The sequence below is a fragment of the Prunus mume genome, linkage group LG3 (assembly GCF_029339155.1).
Source record: "Prunus mume cultivar Tortuosa linkage group LG3, ASM2933915v1, whole genome shotgun sequence".
NCBI classification, from domain to species: Eukaryota; Viridiplantae; Streptophyta; class Magnoliopsida; order Rosales; family Rosaceae; genus Prunus; species Prunus mume.
The window spans coordinates 11,410,648-11,434,207 of NC_142700.1; the positions used below are offsets into that span (position 1 = coordinate 11,410,648).

At 36.0% G+C, this 23,560-nt stretch overlaps 4 protein-coding genes across 15 annotated transcripts; all 4 read left to right on the forward strand.

The window, feature by feature from the left end:
* The first annotated feature begins 433 nt into the window (after nt 1–433).
* On the forward strand, nt 434–11,152 carry EMF2 (VEFS-Box of polycomb protein). Of its 12 annotated transcripts, XR_016125369.1 has the most exons (23): nt 434–1,078; nt 1,214–1,361; nt 1,509–1,564; nt 1,656–1,770; nt 1,939–2,098; nt 2,186–2,254; nt 2,940–3,079; nt 3,299–3,361; nt 3,532–3,653; nt 4,312–4,376; nt 4,677–4,729; nt 5,104–5,157; nt 5,241–5,300; nt 5,774–5,820; nt 5,941–6,062; nt 6,489–6,619; nt 7,020–7,058; nt 7,132–7,270; nt 8,041–8,089; nt 8,818–8,901; nt 9,065–9,144; nt 9,922–10,011; nt 10,804–11,152. XR_016125369.1 is itself a non-coding variant. In XM_089048881.1 (22 exons), the coding sequence occupies exons 2-22, from the start codon at nt 1,236–1,238 to the stop codon at nt 10,922–10,924; spliced, it is 1,854 nt and encodes a 617-aa protein (XP_088905007.1). In that variant the 5' UTR covers nt 453–1,078; nt 1,155–1,235; the 3' UTR covers nt 10,925–11,152. The 12 variants fall into 12 exon arrangements, 6 of the variants coding, with proteins under 6 accessions (XP_088905008.1, XP_088905007.1, XP_008226218.1 ...); XR_001677538.2 differs by lacking the exon at nt 6,489–6,619 and having other exon boundaries at nt 441–1,078; nt 8,846–8,901; XM_089048881.1 differs by lacking the exon at nt 6,489–6,619 and having other exon boundaries at nt 453–1,078; nt 1,155–1,361.
* Nucleotides 11,153–12,211: 1,059 nt separating this feature from the next.
* Nucleotides 12,212–14,519, forward strand: LOC148918738 (cytochrome P450 CYP72A219-like). The gene is made up of 5 exons (XM_089048884.1): nt 12,212–12,672; nt 12,811–13,028; nt 13,135–13,379; nt 13,492–13,879; nt 13,973–14,519. Exons 1-5 carry the CDS (start codon nt 12,393–12,395, stop codon nt 14,396–14,398), a joined length of 1,557 nt encoding a protein of 518 aa, XP_088905010.1. The 5' UTR covers nt 12,212–12,392; the 3' UTR covers nt 14,399–14,519.
* A 3,156-nt stretch (nt 14,520–17,675) lies between these two features.
* Nucleotides 17,676–19,527, forward strand: LOC103325811 (cytochrome P450 CYP72A219-like). The gene is made up of 4 exons (XM_008227994.2): nt 17,676–17,849; nt 17,969–18,213; nt 18,353–18,740; nt 18,910–19,527. The coding sequence occupies exons 2-4, from the start codon at nt 17,972–17,974 to the stop codon at nt 19,333–19,335; spliced, it is 1,056 nt and encodes a 351-aa protein (XP_008226216.2). The 5' UTR covers nt 17,676–17,849; nt 17,969–17,971; the 3' UTR covers nt 19,336–19,527.
* Nucleotides 19,528–20,487: 960 nt separating this feature from the next.
* On the forward strand, nt 20,488–23,021 carry LOC103325810 (cytochrome P450 CYP72A219-like). The gene is made up of 5 exons (XM_008227991.2): nt 20,488–20,884; nt 21,227–21,444; nt 21,599–21,843; nt 21,943–22,330; nt 22,430–23,021. The coding sequence occupies exons 1-5, from the start codon at nt 20,596–20,598 to the stop codon at nt 22,853–22,855; spliced, it is 1,566 nt and encodes a 521-aa protein (XP_008226213.2). The 5' UTR covers nt 20,488–20,595; the 3' UTR covers nt 22,856–23,021.
* The last annotated feature ends 539 nt before the right edge of the window (nt 23,022–23,560 follow it).

Consider the following 23,560-nt stretch of genomic DNA (forward strand, 5'->3'; position numbering starts at 1 on the left):
GTACAAAATTAGTTGGGATTATTTATTTTTGTGCACACAAAAGTTTAGTTTCTCTGAAGAAATGGAATAGTCACGATTTCTGTCAAGAGATTTCATCTAAGAAATTATAGTAACACAATTCTTAATCCATTGAACCCAAGTATTAAAAAAACCTATCACAAAAATAAAATCAAATATATATTAGAAAAACCGAACTATAAACCTCATCACCTTCTTCATCAAATCTTCAATTACTCACTCTTACTTGACAATGGGGAACACTTAAAAGTAATAAAACCTAAGTTTAAGAAGTTATTTTGACTAATGGGTTAAATCGTGGTTTGGAAGCCTCTAAATAAGGTATCAATTGACATTATTTCAATTTATTTTTGAAGTTTTACGAATTTCGCGAATTAGTGGTGTGGTTTTATTCCCTAAGCTAGTATCGAATAGATATAAATCTTTCAATGGTCACCAAAACTATCATCAAAGGTTTGGTGGCTTCCCATCAAACGAATTTTGACTCCAAAATGAAAATGAAATCTTCAATGGGTGGGAGGTATCAGAACATTCATTTCGTTTTTTCATAAACTAGATCGGAACAAAAACCTGAAAATTCCGCCATATTAAAAAAAAAAACTCACAACTTCATCAGAAAAGCAAATCCTAAAGCCTTACAAACATACGCTAAAGAAACACAAAATTGAAAAATAAAAATAAAAATCATCAATCTAAAGCAAGTCATTCGCAATACAAAATATGAATTAGGTTCGGTGTGTGTAGTGGAAATTTCCCAATTATCTCTTTTGGCAGTTTCTTTGTTACCTTAGATTTCTCTTCTGCTTGCTTTGTTCACTCTTCGAAAAGACGAAATAACACACCCAGGCTTAAGCTGCCAAGGAAAGCAAAGAAGAAAAAACCAGCTAAGAATGATGTCAGCGTAACGCCACAAGCAGTGAGACTCTGAGGGAGTCTGAGAGAAGCGGAGGCATCGTGATTTTCGATGAAGAATAAAGCACAGAAAACCCAAAGGGCAGAAGCGAAAACCCCAAACCACTCAATCTCTTCATCTTCAGCTTCAATTCAACCACCTGGCTCCGTATGTTCTCTTCACTCGTATCTTTTTCTTATTTTCTCATCTGGGTTTCTCTCGCTTCTCACCAACCACTCTTTAGCTGCGGCTGTTCTTCTAGCGCGGCTAAAACAATTGAAAAAAATCGAATCTTTGTTGCAGGTACGCGAGAAGCAGCGGTGATATGTGCCGACAAGACTCGCGTGTGCGAATGTCGGCGGAGGAAGAAATGGCTGCGGAGGAGAGCCTCTCTATCTATTGCAAGCCTGTTGAATTTTACAACATTCTTCAACGCCGCGCTATAAGAAATGTAGTACCTTTAAAAAAAAAAAATTCCTTTCTCTATATATATATATATATATATATATATATATCAGAAGAAAATCAAAATGTTTTCTTTGTTTCTGAATCTTTGGTTGCCAATTTGTAATGGGTTGTGTGCATTTTTGGTGTGCAGCCTTCTTTTCTCCAAAGATGTTTGAGCTACAAAATAGAGGCCAAGCACAAAAGGAGGTAATGATAACAATAAAAATTTCAACTTCTGTACATGTATAATTCGTATATGCTAGATTTTACTGATTGGGTTGTGTTGGCTGAACTTTAGAATACAAATGACAGTTTCCATTTCGAGGAATGAGAAGGAAGGTGTACAAACCCAGAATCTCTTTCCTTTGTACGTGTTTTTGGCCAGATTAGTTCCTGATGTTGCAGTTCCAGAGGTATTTGTATGCAAATTTTTAAGTTCTTATTTGATGATCCGTGTGTTGCTTAGTGCATCATGTTATGCCTTTGCTAATGACATTTGGCAGCAATTTTTGGCGCTTTAGTTTACGGTTTTATCTACATATATCTGATATGAGTTCTGTCTTTTTGAATGTATAAACAAGTATTCTGCTACATATCGATTCAGTCGAGCTTGCATGTTAAGCAATTCCACTGGGGTTGATGGGAGCAGTCAACTTCAAGCTAATTTTATTCTGCCTGACATTAATAAGCTAGCATTGGAGGCTAAATCTGGCTCACTTGCCATCTTGTTTGTCAGCTTTGGTATGCATTCGTGAAACTTTGATAATATGGAAGCAGATTTTATGTGGATGTCATTGCAATCTTTGGGCTCATATATTATCCTTGCAGTGGGAGCACAGAATCCATTTCGTGGAATCAATTTATCCAAGGGTCCTGTGGATATGGCTTCTTTTCCCTGTAAGTTAAGCCTTACTTGCTAAGCTTTGCCACATATTCGAATTTTGATTTCATTTTGACATGTTGTTTAACAGATTAAACGTTATTGGCTAACTTAAGTTAGGAGTCATAACTCTGACAAGTCTGACATGTTTTGGCAATTTGGATTTATTCACTTAACTACATAACTTTAAGTTCTACATGACATAGGCACGTAGCACTATAGAGACCATATGTTTAACTGTTTGAGCCTTTTAGAACTTTATGGAATTATTGGAGTTAAGCATCTCTGATTTTAAAATTGAACTAGAGATAAACTGGAGATAAAGTTGTTGATACAATTCTGAAATAACTCAGAAATTTTATGCAAGGCGTAAGAAGAAGAAAGACGTCTCTTGTCAAGCTCAAATTTTATAATTTAGAACCATAAAAATAAAATCAGATCACCAATCACCCAGGGGACCAAGTCAAAACTTTAGAGTTTTGACATATTTTACCCAACAATAAAAAAAGATAAGACATGATGAGTAAGTTTCATGCCCTTTTCTAATCTCAAGCGATAATAAATGCTTTTTCACACCACGATATGTGGAGTGAAAGGTGAAGCATTCTTTTTTACTTGTAATATTGAGACTTATTTTCCAAGTTTATTCTTCTTATACTTACGAGATTGATTACGTAAATCAATATCAATTTTACTTGGCAGCAAATGCTGGAGGATATTGTCTGTGGAGCCAGATACCATTGGAATTACTGTATATCTCTTGGGAAAATTCTCCTAATTTTGGTTTAGGACAGAGAGCTGAGATGATCTCAACTATTGACATGCACTCTTGCTTCTTGAAGGTATGGCATCATCAGATGATTCTTGAATAATCATATGTCTTCTTCCTTGACAAAGAGGAACTGGTTAACAGTGCAGCTAAACCGAACTTGTAGTTGTAAAAAAAAATAAAAAAATCATTGTTCTCTATTTGAATCTCTTATTCATGATTGGACCAAAATAATAGGCCTTCTTTCTTCCACTCTCAGTTTGATTTACATGTTCCAATTTCCCTCTTGCAGTTGAGCTGTTTAAATGAGGATAAGTGCCTTATGATTGCAACTCCATATAATCCAGAAACTGTTGTATGTTATCTTCTCAGTGTTTTCTCCTTTAATTCAATAATGTTGATCTCTCTCTCTCTCTCTCTCTCTAGACACACACACACACATATACACACACTATCCAACATTTCTCTTCTAGGCAACTGTTGCTGATGAATATCTGTTACTTTTGGTTGTTTGGGCTTTCAAAGATCCTTTCCCAGCAACTCCAGGTCACCATTTCTGCAGAGGAGTTTGGTGCTAGGGAAAAATCTCTTTATAATACATACACACGTAGTGACATTCCTTCTACATTGTTATCCCATATCATTCGGTAATCATCATCTCTCATAAAGTAATTATATCTGTTCACACCATTCTGTTTATTGATTCTCATTCTCTGCTTCCCTTTAATTATCGTTGTTAGATATTTGTTTGATCATTAACTAAATGCTGTTTCAGCATGGTGGCTCTACAATTGAGTCTTTTGTAGCATAACTATTTGATTTCTTTGCGTCACTCAGAAAGTCAAAAGCATTAATATTCAAGGAAACATGCCAATTATGAGGCCAAATTTTGTGTCCTATTTTTCATTGTTTATTCCACATTAGTTTCTTCCAGATAGTACCCTCACAGTACAACATATTTGTTTGACTAATCTATATGTATTGCCTTTTCAAATATGTAACTTATACTTAGTGTTTGCATCTCAACTCGCATTTTATCAGTTTCCGGTTCAGTTTAAATTGAAGTGGTTAATCAATGGTCTCTTGGTATTTGTCCATAAGAATAGATTCCATGAACATAATTAGGGTATACTTCCAAATAACTTATTATAATTCATTTTCTTATATTCATGGAGAGGACAAAATCTGTGAGATCATAAGCTGATTGTTTATGATGCTTTGACTTTTAAGTCAGGATATAGATTTATTTTGTGTTTCAGCTCTTGACCGTATGCTTAAAAACTGCTTGTTACTTGTCTTGTCCAGGTTAAGGGCAGGAAATGTGATTTTTAATTATAGATACTACAACAATACATTGCAAAGGACAGAAGGTATTAATGATGTTTTATAATTCTTGGCGACTTCTACTTATCGTTTTTTCATTCTGTTACTAGTTTGAGATCTTAAAGTTAAAACATGAAAAATAGTAATGTTATCCCGTACTTCCATATCCTTGCCAATAAATATAGTAATATTTTAAAGTTGGACAGTAATATAGTTTTGTTTTTTCGAAGATTTTTTTTTCTCTTTCCCAAATTCTGTAACTGAGATTTTTTCACTTAAAATATCTTTTGTTCTTTTCACGAAATGCATTCCCTTGCTTGTGAAATAATACTTTGTTCATCTTGCAGTGACTGAAGATTTTTCCTGTCCATTTTGCTTGGTTAGGTGTGCAAGCTTTAAGGTTTGACTTTCTCCCACATTCTGTTCGTTATTGTTTATTATGAGATATTTTTGTTTTAAAGTGAATTAGTTCTTCACATCCAACAGCATAACACATTACCATGGTATCAAGCAAAGTTCCTGTGTTCAATTGTGACTCACTTCCTTCCAAATTTTTAAAAAATCTATGTGCCCACTCATGAGTTTGAAGTCTTGGCCCACAATCGAGGAGTGTTAAAGTGAATTGGATCTTTGAGTCCTAATAGCTTGAGCTTTTAGGATAAGTAGGAATTTAGCATTCTGGAAATGAACCAATAGCTATTGAATTTATGTCTTTTATTTTTAAAAATCAAGAATTTATATCGCTTATTTATATTTGTTCAATCTTTTTTATAGGGTCTGAGACATCATTTGTGCTCATCACATGATCTCTTCAACTTTGAATTTTGGGTTGGTAATCTTTGAGAATCTTAGTGGGAATTATACTCATTTAAATATGTTTCCGCGGCTACTAAACTGATGGGTATTGATAGGTAACTGAAGAGTATCAAGCTGTAAATGTCTCTGTGAAAATTGATAATTGGAGATCTGAGGTATGTATATTTTTATTTTTATTTTACACCTTTTTGCATGATAGAGCGAAAGTAACATGTCTCCATGATCAAGTTCTGCATTAACAACCATATCTCATATCCATTCAATCAGATTTAATGTACATTGCGTATATCAATCACCATCATTACCTGAGGAATTGCACAAATTCCATAAAAGGAAGCTGTCCCACTTGATTAATTTCTCCTAGAACCAGATTTAGGGGAATTCATTATGGTATATTTTTTCTCATTTCTTTAGAATACATGTGGAAATAAATAGTAAGATGATGTTGGCTGCTGAAGATGACAGATGAACCTGCATTCTTTTTTATCATCTTATCAAATGCTGACTGAACAGAAGATCAGTTTTGAGTTAATTTTTACGATATAATTCTCTTCACAAATGGACGTTCAAACAAAATACACAAATATCTTAATTACTAGCTATAGGAATTTAAATCTTTTCTCTTCAGATTGTTGCTGACGGTGTTGATCCTAAGCTACAAGTATTCTTTTCTTGGTAAGTTTTCGCCTATTTATTCGGCTGTAGTTGGGCCCGATAAGTTTCTTTTAAACTTATGTCATTTAGTTGAGATATATGAATGCCTTAAACTGAAACAAGTGCACATACATTGTCCAGTTCAAAGCCACTTAGACGCAGAAGACCCAAGAACCTATATCAAAGTTTAAAGCACGTGCATCCTCATGTCTTACAGTCTGACTTGCCCGCAGGACTCTGTGATCTTTCAGACAAGGCTGATGGTACACGTTCTTTTCTCATGTTCTCATGAACAATCTGAATTCACTCTCGGCTCAATTATTTTGAAAAGTTTGAAGATGATATAACATTTTGTTGTAGCTCTACCTTTTTTTATTTATATGTATTTATATATAAATCATATTTTGGGCGGTAGTGTGTTTGTTTTAAAATCGAAGAGGACTGTAAGACATACAAAAATGATGAAAAATATAGAATAATCAGGCCTTTTGAACTCTGCAATTCAATCTGTCTTTTAGTGAAGAATTATTTTCTCTTGAATTGTATGGAAAAGATATATCTTAGTACTGAACTGGAAATGAATAAGTTACTTGTGTATTAATCCCTTGAAAAATAAGTGCGTGGTGCATCAATTATGGATCAACCAATCCTGTTGCATGTCTTGATCTAGTTGGTTGGATTATTGTTAGGAACTCAAAGTGTTCCTGACATAGTGAATCTGAACATGTCCTGCAACATGAAATTTTCAGCTCCAGACTGCAGATGAGATATCATTGATATCCTGGAGCCTCCTGGAGACCTATGTAGTAACCTCCTTCAGGTGCCTACAAAGCATCCCTCAAGTACTATTTCTTTTACGAAAAATTCACTTAAAATTGGGCCTCGGTAGTTGAGGAATGTTTCTGTTAGATTTTCTTGGGAGTGAAAAGATAAATATTTATTATTTTTTCCATGATTTTGGATGTAGATGGAAAAGGTAGGACCAACCTTCATTCTTTCTAGGAATCCAATTAGAAATGACCCTAACAGATGTATTTAACACGTTTGATTAACATTTTATATTATTATATTTTGAGAACACATTGGATTCTAATTTTTTATTTATCCTGATCTTGAAAAGAAGTTTGGGGTATAGTATTCTTCTAAGCAGACTGAACTAATATCTCCTAATGTGCTCCTTTTCCGGATATTGTTGCCAAACACTCAACTTCTTTGCTCAGATGCTCATTCTAGTAAAGGTGATAAGGCTAGAATAACAGGTAGGAATGGTGTGCAGAATGATATGGTTGGTGCTGTGTCTGCAATTTGTTTCATCCAGCTTTAATGTTGCAGGGGTGTCAAGTTCCATACCACAATCATGTGCTGATCCTGGTTGTGTTCAATCAATATCTGGAAACAATTTTGCACCTCCTGCAATGCTGCTGTTCGCAAAGACAAGAAAGTTATCTGTTGAGCGTTCTGACCCTAGAAAGTATGTCTATCTCTCTCTCCTATATTCATGAAAAAAGCTAAATAGTTACTTATGTGGAGCTATCTCTTCCAAGTAAAATGTTTTGCCTATTTCATCAAAGTCAAATTTATTGCCTAGTTGAACTGTCTAAAGCTGCATGAAGTTTTACCTGGCCATGAGCTACCAGTCTAAGGCTGTGTGTGTTAAGATCCATCATCTGTTGCTTAGACACATGGCTACTTGTTCTTAATCTATCATGTGAACTTAGTTAACAACAATTCAGGTAGGGCTGTCCACCCTCCTGAAACCTAAACCAGCTGAAGCAACTGAGTTGAATGGACCTGGAATTGGCATTTTCAACTGGTTTTGCTTTGGTTCGGTTCCTAATTTTCTGAAACCAAGAGGCTCGGTTCAGGCATCAGGTTATGTAGTCTAAAACTCGATAGAACCAACTTGAACGGATGTGTATACATCTGTTTATGTTATGTGAAATATAGAAGGTTGTGCTGCTTTTGCATGCATGGGGCCTTAGTTGATGGATGTTAACTGTTGCTCCCAAGCTGCTCTAATGTTAACTTGTCAAATCTACACACATACGCACACAAATGAAACCATTCATGTGTTGACATGCTGTGTTTTGCCCTGCCAATCGATCAGCACTATTCATACTTTTACGTTAAATATGTTCACTGTGTTCTTTAAGCAAGTACTATGATATTTTTCATATATCCTTTTGTATGTGGATTATAATTCTTGCATGTTGCCCACATATGAATATTTTACATTTTCAGCTGTGCACTCCTTCGGAAGCGACAGTTCTTTCACTCACATAGAGCCCAGGTGACAATTACTTATGTTATGAATGATTTTGTGTTATCACCGAACACCAATTATGTTTTTTTTTGTTTTGTTTTTTTTTTTTGGAGTGAACTTTCAATATCATTTATAGTGCAGTTTCCATTTTTGGAAGCTTTTGTTGAGACTACTATGGTGTGACCAGCCATAAAATTATTTGTTTCCTTAGCACTTGAACTTGTATATCATTGTAATCAGATATCTGTAACTGTAATGGCATGACCATATACTTTTTGTAAATAGATCACGTATAACTCATAAAAGATACAGACCTCCAGGTCATGCTTTTTTTTAGGAGGAAAAAATGCTTAGTATAATGTCGCGTAAGTATAAAGCCGTAACGTTTTGTGGAAGAGAAAATGGAACAGCTGTTCAGATGGTTACATCTTGTAGTTCGATTTTCCACGTTTGGTATATACCAAACATTAGACTACGTTTTACAATCCTTGAAGTCAAGCACATTGACTAATCTCTTGCTTGAATAATTAGCAAACCTTCTTGTGAAACTCTAGTCTTAATGGTTATGAGAAATAGTGGTTGGTGGATTGACTATGCTAGCTACAGCTCTTCAGCTGCCCCAAAGGAATCTCTCTTTAAAATTTTTAAAAAATTAACAGTTGATTCTTTTTGGCCCATATTTTTAAATGACAATATTTTCTTAGAATATATGCAGCACTGTATTTTAATTTTTTTTTATTTTGTTATGCTTGAAGCCAATGACATTGGAACAAGTTTTGTCAGATCAGGATAGTGAGGATGAGGTTGATGATGATGTTGCTGATTTTGAGGATCGAAGGGTATAATAACCAAACCTCTCTCTCTCTCTCTCTCTCTCTCTCTCTCGTGCAATAGCATATTTTGCAATATGTTAGCAGTACAATACATTGACTTGGCACCTTGGTTTTGTGGGATTTTATATTGAAAGCATATGAATAAGTAATATTTTACTCTCTATTGTAGATGCTTGATGATTTCGTTGATGTGACTAAAGATGAGAAGCAAATGATGCATATGTGGAACTCCTTTGTGAGGAAGCAACAGTAATTTTCTCTCTTCATTTTGCTCATTTTTTTTATTTTTCCTTCTTTTGCTTTATAAGGTTCTTTATTTTTTTTTGTTTAGCACCTTGTATACCATCATATTTGATAACATTGCAAGTTAGATCAAGAAATAAGATACATTCATACTAAGTCCATAGGATGAGATCCTAGAGTATTTACCTCTGAAATTATGGTATAATCATATGCCTTAAAGAACAGTCTCCTATGGTTTGAGGCATTCCCATTAAGTGCGTATAGAGCATCCATCATGAGCCAAGTCTATAAGAACACTGTATTTCGAGGAGTATGGTTGTGGCGCTTGTAGGGATGCTGCCCCACTGTATGCTAATTGGCTCAATGCAAGAAAGCGTTGATGCTAATTATGGTCAGGGAAGCTACATGAATCTTTTAAAATTCTCTCCATCTGGAGCCATAAAATTGGCTATCATATTGTATGTCACTAACTTGACTGATGTAATACTAAGTTGAAACCTAGTTTGGAATTGGATTAAAACGTTCATGTGTCTAGTGCATAATTACTAATTAGAATCTAATGCGTTTTAGAGGCTACATTTTAAAACTCAACATATAGTAGACAAGGATGTTGTTGGATATCATTGCACTTTTGGCAGGTTTCTTCTTTTGCAATAAATATTTCTCAATGATGAGCAAGCTCCAGATACAAAAAATAGGGGACAAGTTCATCTTCTTGTGTGTGGAACTACATTAGTTCTCTCTCGATTTTTTTTCTGAAATATTTTGTTTTAATGATGGCAGGGTGCTGGCCGATGGTCATATTCCTTGGTCGTGCGAGGCATTTTCGAGATTGCACGGACATGACCTTGTCAGAGCTCCGGCCCTGATATGGTAATGGTTGTGCTCATTTGATTGTCAGTTGTGGTCATGCATATCACTCGTGGTGAAGTCTGCCTTGATAATCTGGTAGTTAAATGTCATAAAGTGATGACCTAAATAAAGCCCCACTCATGGACTAAAAAAGTTAAAATTAAAAATTAAAAAGCCCCATGCCTGATTTGGTGACTATCGAACATAGAAACTCCATTTTTTGTTGGTTATTCTTATTTGTTGCCGTTTGTAAAGTCTGGCATTTTGCATATTGATATTAGACCTTATCATGGCCCGGCCATGACTATATAATATGATGGTGGCTGTATATTTTCCGGTAACAAGATCATGACACTTTGGCACAATTCTTTGGACCTAGTTTAAGTATTTAATTACTTTTCTTTCTTTGGCTTGAAGTTTAAGGACTTGACTTTCAAATATGAAAATTTGAAATGCATAATGAGTGAGAGTCAGTGACATCCTTATATCTGGTTTTTTTAATCTATAAATTGAGTTTGCCCTTGCTCCCTCCCTCACCTATTCAAACGTTTAGTAAAAATAATTGGAAAAACACCTAGTATGCATTGGACTGTTGCACATAATCGATGGATGATTGATGCTTTGAGTATGGCTATGATATACAGTTATGTGGCATGACATGCAAGGAAGATACTTTTTCTCAGTAAAAATGAGCTTATATCTATTTCAGTTAAATGGTGCCTGTGTATGCTTGTGTTAGAAGAAAATGTAATATTTATCATGCTTTGCTTTTGATGAGAATGTGTGAATCTCAAATGACAAATCACTTGTCAGGTGTTGGAGATTATTCATGATCAAATTGTGGAATCATGGTCTTCTTGATGCACGCAGCATGAACAACTGTAACATTATTCTTGAACAGTGTCAAGGCCAGGCTTCAGATCCGAAAAGTTAAAAGATTATTTTTTTCATTAGATTCAGGCGCCTTCTTACTAATGTGCTGATCTCAGTGCCTGCATTTTGTATTATGTGCCTATTTTCATGGTTGGGCCGAAAGCTTTTTCCATGCCCGTTGTCCTGCTGTGATGAGCTGTATCCTATTTTTTCCAAACGAATGCAGAACTGTACTATCCGTCTCTCCTAACCTGAGAAATATATGCAAGTAGAATTATGAGCAACAAAATTTCTATATGTTATCTGTGATGTAGTGTTCAGACTACTTTTCCTTCACTTTTGTGTAACTTAATTTGATTATTATTTTAATAAAGCTAACGAAATTGATAATAAGTGAGAATAGTTGTATAATACTATATTCTCTACTGACGTCTGTAATAAAACAAAATTAAGTTACATATGTAGTATTAAGAAAAATGGTCCAATAATGCGCGCCACAATAATGGCAAGGAAAAAAAGGTTATAAAACATGTTTTGATCATGCATTATATTGAATTTAGGTCAAGCCTCTGGCCAGTAGGTATGTCTTTGAAATTGGTCAGTCCATGCCCTAAAAAACTAATGTTTATCCATGTTGAAGATTCGTTTTCACTCCTTTTGGGATTTGTCACTCCAACAAACTCTTAAAGCTTATCTCTCTGGTGCTTCAAATTTCTATAAAAAAGAAGGTAAAAAGACCGTGTGAGGCAGCATGCCGGCCACCTCTCAGACGCAGAGGCGGTGCTGTGATGCCGACGGCTTTTTACTAAACCACGGCTTTCTGAAAATTCACACATCAAATTGATTACTTCACTTCCAAAAATGATGCACCTCTTCCTTCTTCCTTCTATATTAGCTTTTGCTTGCTTTGCATGCCTAAAACTCCGCTCAATAAGATGTCACATTATTTCTTCTTCTAGCTAAGATAAGATGGCCCCGTTGAGTGGAGATTATTAAACCTACCTAGTCCTTTCTGCGCCAACTCTGAAAGCAAATATTTCTGGATTTGTGACAAGCAGTAAAAGGAATCATTCAAGTCTCTATCTCCACATCATCATCTATATATAAATCAATATAAATATGCAACATGCGTCACAGCCCACGCTGAACTCATTCCTCCTCCTTCTGGATAATTAAAAAGTTGCGTCTGTGATATGATTTAGCTCTTGTAATAGCAAGGCGGTGTAGGGTTTTGATGATCTACGAGGACAAAATTGTAATTTAAAGTAGAAAGACCACAGGCTAAAGTTGTGCAATACTTAATAGAATATGTGTATAAATAATGAAGTATACTTGGAAACTTGGACCAGGAGTTCCGCAGTTCAATTTCACAACTTTATTTTCAGTGATTTCTAATTTTTTGTATAAAATCATGTGTGCATCAATTTCCCTCCCTTCAAACTAATTCTTCTATAGAAACCCTTCTCTCTTTTTCTCTTTTTCTCTCAAAAAAATCTCAAGCACAAGTTTTAGCACTGAGGGAAGTATCAATGGCCAGTTGGGTTGCAGTGCTAAGTGTTGTTTGGGTGAGCATGGTAATTGCATGGGCATGGAGGGTGCTGAATTGGGTGTGGTTGAGGCCAAAGAAACTAGAAAGAAGCTTGAGGGAGCAAGGCCTTACAGGCAATTCCTACAAGCTTTTGTTTGGAGACACCAAAGAGAGCTCAATGATGCTGGACCAAGCACAATCCAAACCCATCAAACTCTCCACCTCCCATGATATAGCGCCACGTGTCATGCCATTTGTCCATCAAACTGTGAACACTTACGGTACGGTATGCATGCCAAATACTTGTTTACATTCATTCCTATATCACCTGTCTACCTATCCACGTATGTATCTGTGTAATCTTTATAAGTTTTGACTTGGAAAGTTTTTTTTTCATTTTAAAAACCAAAAAAATGTAGGTAAGAATTCTTTTGTTTGGATGGGTCCCATACCAAAGGTGAACATCATGAACCCTGAAGATTTGAAAGAAATCTTCAACAAAGATCAAAATTTTCGGAGGCCATCAGCAAACCCTATGATTGATTTGCTAGCACAAGGCCTTTTAGCCTTTGAAGATGGAAAATGGGCTAAACACAGAAAGATTATCCATCCAGCATTCCATTTAGAGAAGCTAAAGGTACTCGCCAACATTCATTTGTATTTCTAGAGATTTAATTAGCAATTATGTCCACTATTTATATAGATGTTGATAATTTTTTGTTTTTTTCCCTTGTTTGGTAAAGGGTATGTTACCAACATTTTACCAAAGCTGTAGCGAGATGATTAACGAGTGGGAGAGGTTGGTGTCCAAAGAAGGTTCATGTGAGTTGGATGTGTGGCCTTGTCTTCAAACTTTGTCCGCCGATATGATTTCTCGGGCTGCATTTGGAAGTAGCTATCAAGAGGGAAGGAAAATATTTCAGCTACTGAGAGAGCAAGAAAAATTTTACACAACAGCCATCCAAAGTGTTTACATTCCAGGTTCAAGGTAAAATTAAATAATCTTTCATTTAAATTACTTTGACATTAAAGCACTTGTACATGTCTTCACAAAACCATTGATCTCGTTGTCTCGTACGTACGGCTTTAACTTCGTGCAGGTTTCTACCAACCAAGCAGAACAAGAGGATGAAGAAAATATATGAAGAAATAAGTGTGCTGCTCAAGGGCATTATAAATAAAAGAGAAGAGGCAATGAAGTTGGGTGAAGCCAGTAAACATGACTTATTAGGTATACTTATGGAGTCCAACTTGAAGGAAATTCGAGAACATGGGAACCACAGAAACACTGGAATGAGTCTTGAAGATGTAATTGAGGAGTGTAAGCTGTTTTACTTGGCTGGCCAAGAGACCACTTCTCTGCTGCTTGTTTGGGCAATGGTTTTGCTAAGTCAAAACCAGAATTGGCAAGCTCGTGCAAGAGAAGAGGTCTCGCAAGTCTTTGAAAGCAACCCACCAACCTATGATACCCTAAGCCACCTAAAAGTTGTAAGTATCTTTACTTAAAATTAAAAATTAAAAAATAATTATATTCTCTTGCATAGTTTTAATTAGAAACCTTGACCATATAAAATGTCTCAGGTGACAATGGTTTTACTTGAAGTTCTTCGATTATACCCAGCAGCCGTTGAGCTTCTCCGAACCAGTCGTAAGAAAACACAGCTTGGAAAGTTCTCATTGCCGGCCGGAGTCGAGGTCTCCATACACATAATGCTTGCTCACCATGACAAAGAATTGTGGGGTGAAGATGCAGATGAGTTCAAGCCAGAGAGGTTTTCAGAAGGAGTTGCAAAGGCTACAAAGAACCAATTTGCATACTTCCCTTTTGGAGCAGGTCCACGGATTTGCATTGGACAAAACTTCGCTATGCTGGAAGCAAAATTGGCCTTGTCATTGATTTTGCAACACTTCACCTTTGAGCTTTCTCCATCCTATGCTCATGCTCCTTTGGCATTAATAACCCTTCAACCTCAATATGGTGCTCATATAATTTTAAGTAAACGTTGATTAGTTCTGAATGGTATGTATTAAGGACATCACATGGCTTAGCTAGCCATATTAACATGTATATTTTATAATATACAAATTTATAAATAAACCAAATCCTAGACATGTATTTATAAAAAAACCCAAGCACTATTTAAACATAGAAACACACCCAAAATCAACCCCAAAGTCAACTTTTTGGGTGTGTTTATAAATGTGTGTAATGATGGGTTTTGGGTGTGTTTATAAAGTGTTTTGGGTGTTGGGTTTTTTTATAATTTCAACCTCCATTTTGGGTGTTTTAGTGAAACTCCCTTATAATAATTCTAGTGAATTGTCCAAAATATATCTGCATTTCTGTCTTAAAAAATCACAGGTGATGCGTCAGCGTCTTTAATTTCATGCTCACAACCACTGGCGGATCTAGTAAGGCGCAAGGAGGTGCAGCTGCACCTCCCATTGCCGGAAAAATCATTGTAGGTGCTTCAAATTGCCCCTTTGCTCAAGTGGTGTACAGATTACCTTATTTCCATTTTCAACATTTAAGTAAATGTCTTTGTCCTTTTACTTTTATTTATTTTTATATTACTCCATTTACTTAAGTTTACAATGTAAATAAGGAAGTACCCCCCATTTGGATTCAAATAAAAATACTAGAAAATCAAATTCCCACCAAATCAAAATATGAAAATTAGGTTTTAGTGCAAAATACGATTTAGGCTAAAAATGATGGCTCATTAAGTCGATATATACTTCATACTAAAATCCCATAAAATCAAGTTTTCTTATTTGATGTGTAAGGAATAAAAGCCGCCAAAAATTATCTTGAGAAAATGATTATTCCGAAAAACCATTTTTCATACTTAGTCAATATTGCATCTCCACTAAAAAATTTATAGGTCCGCCAGTGCTCACAACGTCTTTAATTTCATGCTCCTAGTGCTCACAACGTCTTTAATTTCATGCTCCTAGACAGCTGATATGTCAACAACATAATCTTCCATATGCACTTGTCCCATGCAAGCGGGAGCATTTGCTCCCACCACCTTTAAAGGATGACACTTGTAGTTAACTTTTATGTGAGAATAAAATTAAAAATAAAAAAAATAAAAAAGAGCCCACATCTCGTTTCTCTCTTCGTTTATCCTTATCTCCCCTTCCTTTTATTTTATTTCTTTCCTCCTCTGTATCTGAAGCAAAGATGCTAAACCCAGATTCACTGTATCCTCCTGTAAAAAGCTAATAATAATAACATAAAACAATAGCAATATTGCCACACAGAGAGAGAGAGAGAGAGAGAGAGAGAGAGAGGGAGAAGACCAATGAAAAGATGTCATCTTTTTGCCCAAGCTGGTGACTTTAATGGTCCAAACCCAACTCACACACTACAGTCTATATATATATATATATATATATAGATTAGTTGTTGTTGATGGGTTTTGTTGGAAATTGATTGGAATTAGGGTTGGTGGTGGTGATGATCTAGTAGAGAAGTGTGACTGAAAGTTTGGCGCTTTGAGGTTTTTGGGGATTTACTCTTTTTAATTTTGGAGGTAGTTGTTTGGTGGGAAGCCAATGCCATTGAAGAAGGCTCTGTGGTTTGATTTTTCAGGTTCCCAATTCTCAGTAGGAGACAAGTTCCGAATCTGGGTTTAGTATCTTTGAGAGAGAAGGGGCGGGGGAGGAGAAGGAAAGAAAAAAAATAAAAACAAAAAGAAAAGCAAGGGGAAAGGAGGAAAAACGGAGAAAGAAACGAGATGTGCATGTGGGTCCTTTTTAATTTTAATTTTTATTCTCACATTTAAGTTAACTAAGGTAAATCATGTGAGAAGTGTCACCTTTTAAGGGTGATGGTGAGCATACACATTCGATTAATGTGATGAGTAAAAATGCTCCCCATACAAGTGAGAAAGTTTTTACTATGTAGTACTAACTGTGAATTACATGGAAATTTCAATTATACAAGTGTTATAAGTTAGATAAAATCTATAACTCTGTAGTCAATAATATTAAACTGAAAAATAAAAATAAATTTATAATATACTCTTATTATAACACGTAGATTAATAACACTATATGACAATATTCCGATTATACACTCCAATACCCGCTTCCATATTATTTTTTGTATTCGTTTGCGACTGTTTTAACTTTCTAATATTTCAATTTTCTACTAGAAGAAAGAAAAAAAAAACTGTATGCCTTGGTAAGGAGAGATTCTTCGGTGGCCTCAGTTTTGCTAATCCACAGCTTTCTACATCAAACTCGTCACTAGTCTTCCAGAAATGGTCTTATCTTTTCATTATTACTATATTTTGCATAGTTAACTTAAAAACGTCACCAAATACGGCACCTAGTGACTAGCAAGTGGAGATTATCACACGTCTCAACTTCATCCAATGTAAAAGCAAAATATTTGTGGAATATGATGACAGAAATCACTTAACTTCAATAACCATTAGTGTCGGACAATTTCGACATAAACTAGTACATTAAAGTAACAATAAAAAATTACTCACACGCGCGTCAGTAACTCAATTTAATAAAATTTCAATGTAATGTGGCATCATGTAGAACACAACATATAAAGACACATGCATCATGCGTCACAGCCTTGCATAAATTAAAGGATTGCGTCTGGGATATGATTCACCACTTACTATAGCAAGGCGGTGAAGGGTTTTGATTGACATGGACAAAAGTTATGCCATTGTATGAACTTTGGAGAGGAGTTTCATAATTAAATGTAACCCATTATTTATTTAAAGCCTTGCATCAATTCCTCCTTTCAAACAAGTTCTCTTCAGTAGAACCCATCTCTCTCTTTCTCTCACAAATCTCACACACAAATTAAGTATACTGATGGAAGCCTCTAGGCCTAGTTGTGTTGCACTAAGTGTTGTATTGGTTAGCATAGTAATCGCATGGGCATGGAGGGTGCTGAATTGGGTGTGGTTGAGGCCAAATAAATTAGAAAGATGCTTGAGAGAGCAAGGCCTCACAGGCAATTCTTACAGGCTTTTGTTCGGAGACACCAAGGAGATCTCAATGATGGTGGAACAAGCACAATCCAAACCCATCAAACTCTCCACTACCCATGATATAGCGCCACGTGTCATCCCATTTTCCCATCAAATTGTGTACACATATATGGTATTGCCAAATACTTGTTTAAATTCCTGGCTGTCACCAATTTATATGCATGCGTAATGTTCTTTATATGTAAGTTTTGTGACTTGGATAGCTTTAAAAAAAACAAAAAATTTGCAGGTAGGAATTCTTTTGTTTGGATGGGTCCCATCATGAATCCAGAAGATTTGAAAGATGCCTTCAATAAATCTGATGAATTTCAGAGGGCAATATCAAACCCTATTGTCAAGTCGATATCACAAGGCCTTTCAAGCCTTGAAGGTGAGAAATGGGCTAAACACAGAAAGATATAAATCCAGCATTCCATTTAGAGAAGCTAAAGGTATTGTATACTCTCGCCAACTTTTCATTTATATTTCTGGAGGTTTTGTGTCCACTATCTTTCGTTTTATCTTGATAACTTTTGGTGTTTCTGTTTTAATTGCTCCTTGCTTGCTATAGGGTATGTTACCAACATTTTACCAAAGTTGTAGCGAGATGATTAACAAGTGGGAGAGCTTGGTGTTCAAAGAGGGTTCACGTGAGATGGATGTGTGGCCTTATCTTGAAAATTTAACCAGCGACGTGATTTCTCGAGCTGCATTTGGAAGTAGCTACGAAGAGGGAAGGAAAATATTTCAACTACTCAGAGAGGAAGCAAAATTTTATACAATCGCCGCACGAAGTGTTTACATTCCAGGGTGGAGGTAAGAGACTAAATGTAAAAGTATTGAATCTTGATATTCATCATAGAAACACTATCCATATTAATCTTGCATGAAAGAAGTACTTGTACTTCTTCATGTCTTCACAAAACCATTGAAGTGCTGCCTTTTTTGTGTGCAGGTTTCTACCAACTAAGCAGAACAAGAGGATGAAGGAAATTCACAAGGAAGTCAGAGGCTTACTGAAGGGTATTATAAATAAAAGAGAAGACGCGATTAAGGCAGGTGAAGCCGCTAAAGGTGACTTATTAGGTATACTTATGGAGTCCAACTTCAGGGAAATTCAGGAACATGGGAACAACAAAAACGCTGGAATGAGTATTGAAGATGTAATTGGAGAGTGTAAGTTGTTTTACTTTGCTGGGCAAGAGACCACTTCTGTGCTGCTTGTTTGGACATTGGTTTTACTAAGCCAAAATCAGGATTGGCAAGCTCGTGCAAGAGAAGAGGTCTTGCAAGTTTTTGGAACCAACATCCCAACCTATGATCAGCTCAGTCACCTAAAAGTTGTAAGTACACAACTTTTAATTTGAAAGTTTTCTATCGATTACGTAAAATGACAAAAATTAATCAGACATTTGACATGTTAGCTCTTTCAGGCCTAATTAAACTTTTGAATGTCATCAAACAACTCATTTTGTTGGATTAGTGATCACTTGATGCTTTATGATGCCCCAGGTGACCATGATTTTACTTGAAGTTCTTCGATTATACCCAGCAGTTGTTGAGCTCCCACGAACTACTTACAAGAAAACACAGCTTGGAAAGTTCTCATTGCCGGCCGGAGTCGAAGTCTCCTTACACATAATGCTTGCTCACCATGATAAAGAATTGTGGGGTGAGGATGCAAAGGAGTTTAAGCCAGAGAGGTTTTCAGAAGGAGTTTCAAAGGCAACAAAGAACCAGTTTACATACTTCCCTTTCGGAGCTGGTCCACGGATTTGCATTGGACAGAACTTTGCTATGCTGGAAGCTAAATTGGCCTTGTCATTGATTCTACAACACTTTACCTTTGAGCTCTCTCCATCCTATGCTCATGCTCCGTCCGTAACTATAACCCTTCATCCACAATTTGGTGCTCATTTCATTTTACACAAACGTTGATTAGTGCTGAAGTATATCGATTGTTGGCAAAAAGTTTAATGATGAAGACACACCAAATAAAGATAGCCATAGTTTGAGCCATGTATATTTTCTCATAATTGTCGTTACTTGTAGCGAATGCACGAGATGAGTTTGTAAGAAAGAAAGAATTTGACTGATGGAAGGTTATGCGTCAGCTTCACTTTGCCACTATATTCGATCGATCTACTAACAGTGGCTTGCACATTATTAATATTTAAATAGTGAACCTGCAAACCACGATTCACTAGTGTAGTGGTTTGGAGTAATTACTCCTCCATAAAAGTTTATGAGTTCGAGTCTTAGCATTCGTGTAGTGTGCGTGAGTTTAGTAATGCTATCACCCCCTTCAATATTACCTTAAGTGTTATAAAACTAAGAGAATTATGGAGATAGAAATGTTCTTCTGATATTTTCATTGAGCCTTGCTCTCTCAATTACAAATGAGAATGAAGCCATGTTTGTAGGCAAAGCCTTAGCTAACAATTAGGTAAAAAGAAAGCTTCTGGAAGTTGTACCAATTTACTCATGTTATAAGCACATGTATTTTTATTAATTGTTTTAAATGAGATAGTATAAATTATTCATTTAACCTCGTTACAATTAACACGTGTATCGAGTTTAATTTCAATCATACACTCTCCCACACTTTATGTCAACTATTAATGTTTCAATTTTCTACTAAGAAGAAGGGACCACGGCTTTCTAAAGAGGTCACACTCCAAACTCATTACTTTTCTTCTAGAAACGGTCTCTTTTCGTTATCTACGCCACCAAATATCCAACGTTATTTCTAGAAGCTAGAAGAAGATAGGCCTAGTAGCGAATCGAGATAAGATGCGCCAACTTCATCCAATGTGAAAGCAAAATATTTTTGAATTGTGAAAAGCAGAGATCATCATATCAATAAAATGAGATATGTTACACTTAATTCCACGCAATTTTCGACCTATCACTTTTTTGATGATATTGTACAAGATTGCGTCTGGGATATGATTTGGCTGTTAGTAGCAAGTCGGTGAAGGGTTTTGATTGGACAAAAGTTTGTGCAATGATTATATTGCGTATCAAGTTCCGTGGTTAAATTTCAGGCATTGTTTTAGATTTAACATGTATAAAACCTTGCATCATCATATCCTTCCCCTCCAAACAACTTCTCTTCAGTAGAACAGAATCCATCTCTCTCTCTCTCTCTCTCTCTCTCTCTCTCTCTCACAAATCTCACACACAAATTAAGTATAGATGGAAGCATCAAGGGCTAGTTGTGTTGCGCTGTGTGTTGTTTGGGTGAGCATAGTAATTACATGGGCATGGAGGGTGCTGAATTGGGTGTGGTTGAGGCCAAAGAAACTAGAAAAATGCTTGAGGGAGCAAGGCCTTGCAGGCAATTCTTACAGGCTCTTGTTTGGAGACACCAAGGATCTCTCGAAGATGCTGGAACAAACACAATCCAAACCCATCAAACTCTCCACCTCCCATGATATAGCGCCACATGCCACCCCATTTTTCCATCAAACTGTGAACTCTTATGGTATGCCAAATATTTATTTACATTCACATATCCATTGTTAGAATTTAGGAGGTGTGTGATGAGCGAGAAGAATAAATTACAACATAACAAAGAGGTTTTTAACTTCTTATAAATTACAAAATTGTCATTAATTTCTTAAAACAAGTCCAATCCGAAAACCTCATAAAAAATAACCAAAACACTCAATAGAGCATCAAAGTAATTTAATAATTAAAATTAAATTCAATAAAGTCACCTGTTATTTTTTGGGTTTGTTTATAAAAATTAAATGGTATCTGATTTATTTATATTATTAATGCTAAGAATGAGTATACGACTAAATATCTCAAATAAAAATTGCAGGCAAGAATTCTTTTGTTTGGATGGGCCCCATACCAAGAGTGCACATCATGAATCCAGAAGATTTGAAAGATACCTTCAACAGACATGATGATTTTCATAAGGTAGTAAAAAATCCTATCATGAAGTCTCTACCACAGGGCATTGTAGGCATTGAAGGTGAGCAATGGGCTAAACACAGAAAGATTATCAACCCAGCATTCCATTTAGAGAAGCTAAAGGTATTGTAAGCTCTCGCCAACATCCATCTATATTTCAGGAGATTTGATTAACGAAGTAAGAAGTAGAACCCAAAGAAAAAAAGCTATGTTTTATACACATCCACACGTATATGTTGAAAATTTTGGTTTATTTAATTTTCCTTGTTTGCTATAGGGTATGGTACCAATATTTTACCGAAGTTGTAGCGAGATGATTAACAAATGGGAGAGCTTGGTGTCCAAAGAGAGTTCATGTGAGTTGGATGTGTGGCCTTATCTTGAAAATTTTACCAGCGATGTGATTTCCCGAGCTGCATTTGGAAGTAGCTATGAAGAGGGAAGGAAAATATTTCAACTACTAAGAGAGGAAGCAAAAATTTATACGGTAGCTATGCGAAGTGTGTACATTCCAGGATGGAGGTAAAAATGAAAGAAAAGAATAATCATCTGAGACTGGGAGAGTACTTGGTACTTCTTCACGTCTTCGCGAGGCCATTGAAGAGCTGCTTTTTTGTGCAGGTTTCTACCAACCAAGCAGAACAAGAAGGCGAAGGAAATTCACAATGAAATTAAAGGCTTGCTTAAGGGCATTATAAATAAAAGGGAAGAGGCGATGAAGGCAGGGGAAGCCACTAAAGATGACTTATTAGGTATACTTATGGAGTCCAACTTCAGGGAAATTCAGGAACATGGGAACAACAAAAATGCTGGAATGAGTATTGAAGATGTAATTGGAGAGTGTAAGTTGTTTTACTTTGCTGGGCAAGAGACCACTTCGGTGTTGCTTGTTTGGACAATGGTTTTACTGAGCCAAAATCAGGATTGGCAAGCTCGTGCAAGAGAAGAGGTCTTGCAAGTCTTTGGAAGCAACATCCCAACCTATGAAGAGCTAAGTCACCTAAAAGTTGTAAGTGTGGATTTGCTTCTCTAAACTTTTGAATTTCGTTAAACAACTTTCATCTCATTTTGTTGGATTAGTCTCACTTGATGCTTTATGATGCCCCAGGTGAACATGATTTTACTTGAAGTTCTTCGATTATACCCATCAGTCGTTGCGCTTCCTCGAACCACTCACAAGAAAACACAACTTGGAAAATTATCATTACCAGCTGGAGTGGAAGTCTCCTTGCCCATACTGCTTGTTCATCATGACAAAGAGTTGTGGGGTGAGGATGCAAATGAGTTCAAGCCAGAGAGGTTTTCAGAGGGAGTTTCAAAGGCAACAAAGAACCAATTTACATACTTCCCTTTCGGAGGGGGTCCAAGGATTTGCATTGGACAAAACTTTGCTATGATGGAAGCTAAATTGGCCTTGTCATTGATTTTACGACACTTTGCCTTGGAGCTTTCTCCACTATATGCCCATGCTCCATCCGTAACTATAACCCTTCAACCCCAATATGGTGCTCATATTATTTTACATAAACGTTGATTAGTGCTGAATTATATCTGTCATTAATGTTAATGATAAAGACACATCAAGATAGCTATGGTTTGAACCGTAATTTTCTTTACATACTGTGTCGTTTGTCCTTGTGGGATAATTGGAAGAGTTATTGTACTACCTTTCTTGTTGATATTTTAATTGTTTTGGTTAATGGCCCTTTTTGCTTTCTAATGTTTAAATTTCTTAATTAGGAAAACTTAAGTAAATGTCAAGCTGCTTAGTATAAGGTCAAAATACGTATAAGGACATTTCTGTAATTTTGTCCAAAAATAATACACATATGAAATAAAGTTCTACAATAAAGATGATTGCAGTGGGATATAGCTCAGTTGGTTGAGCTTTTTGACATCAAGCTCCAGTCTTACCGGATATGAGAAAATAACACATGCTTAACACATGATATTTTTTAACAGTAAATTAGATGGAATGTGAAGAACGGACCACAGAAGGTTAGGCCATCTCCAGCTATGAGATATATCCCAAATATAGCCCTAAATTAATGCAAAACCCATCTCCAGCCATGGGCTAAATAAAATTTTGGTCAAATTTGGAGGCCACATTTGGTCTTTTAGCCCTCCAACCGGGCCAAATGTAGCCTAGCTTTGGCCTAGGCCAAATTTATAGTGGGCCTCATCTATGTGCTTTTCAACAACCTATCATTAAAGCACTTCCAACTCCCCTTTTCAAAAT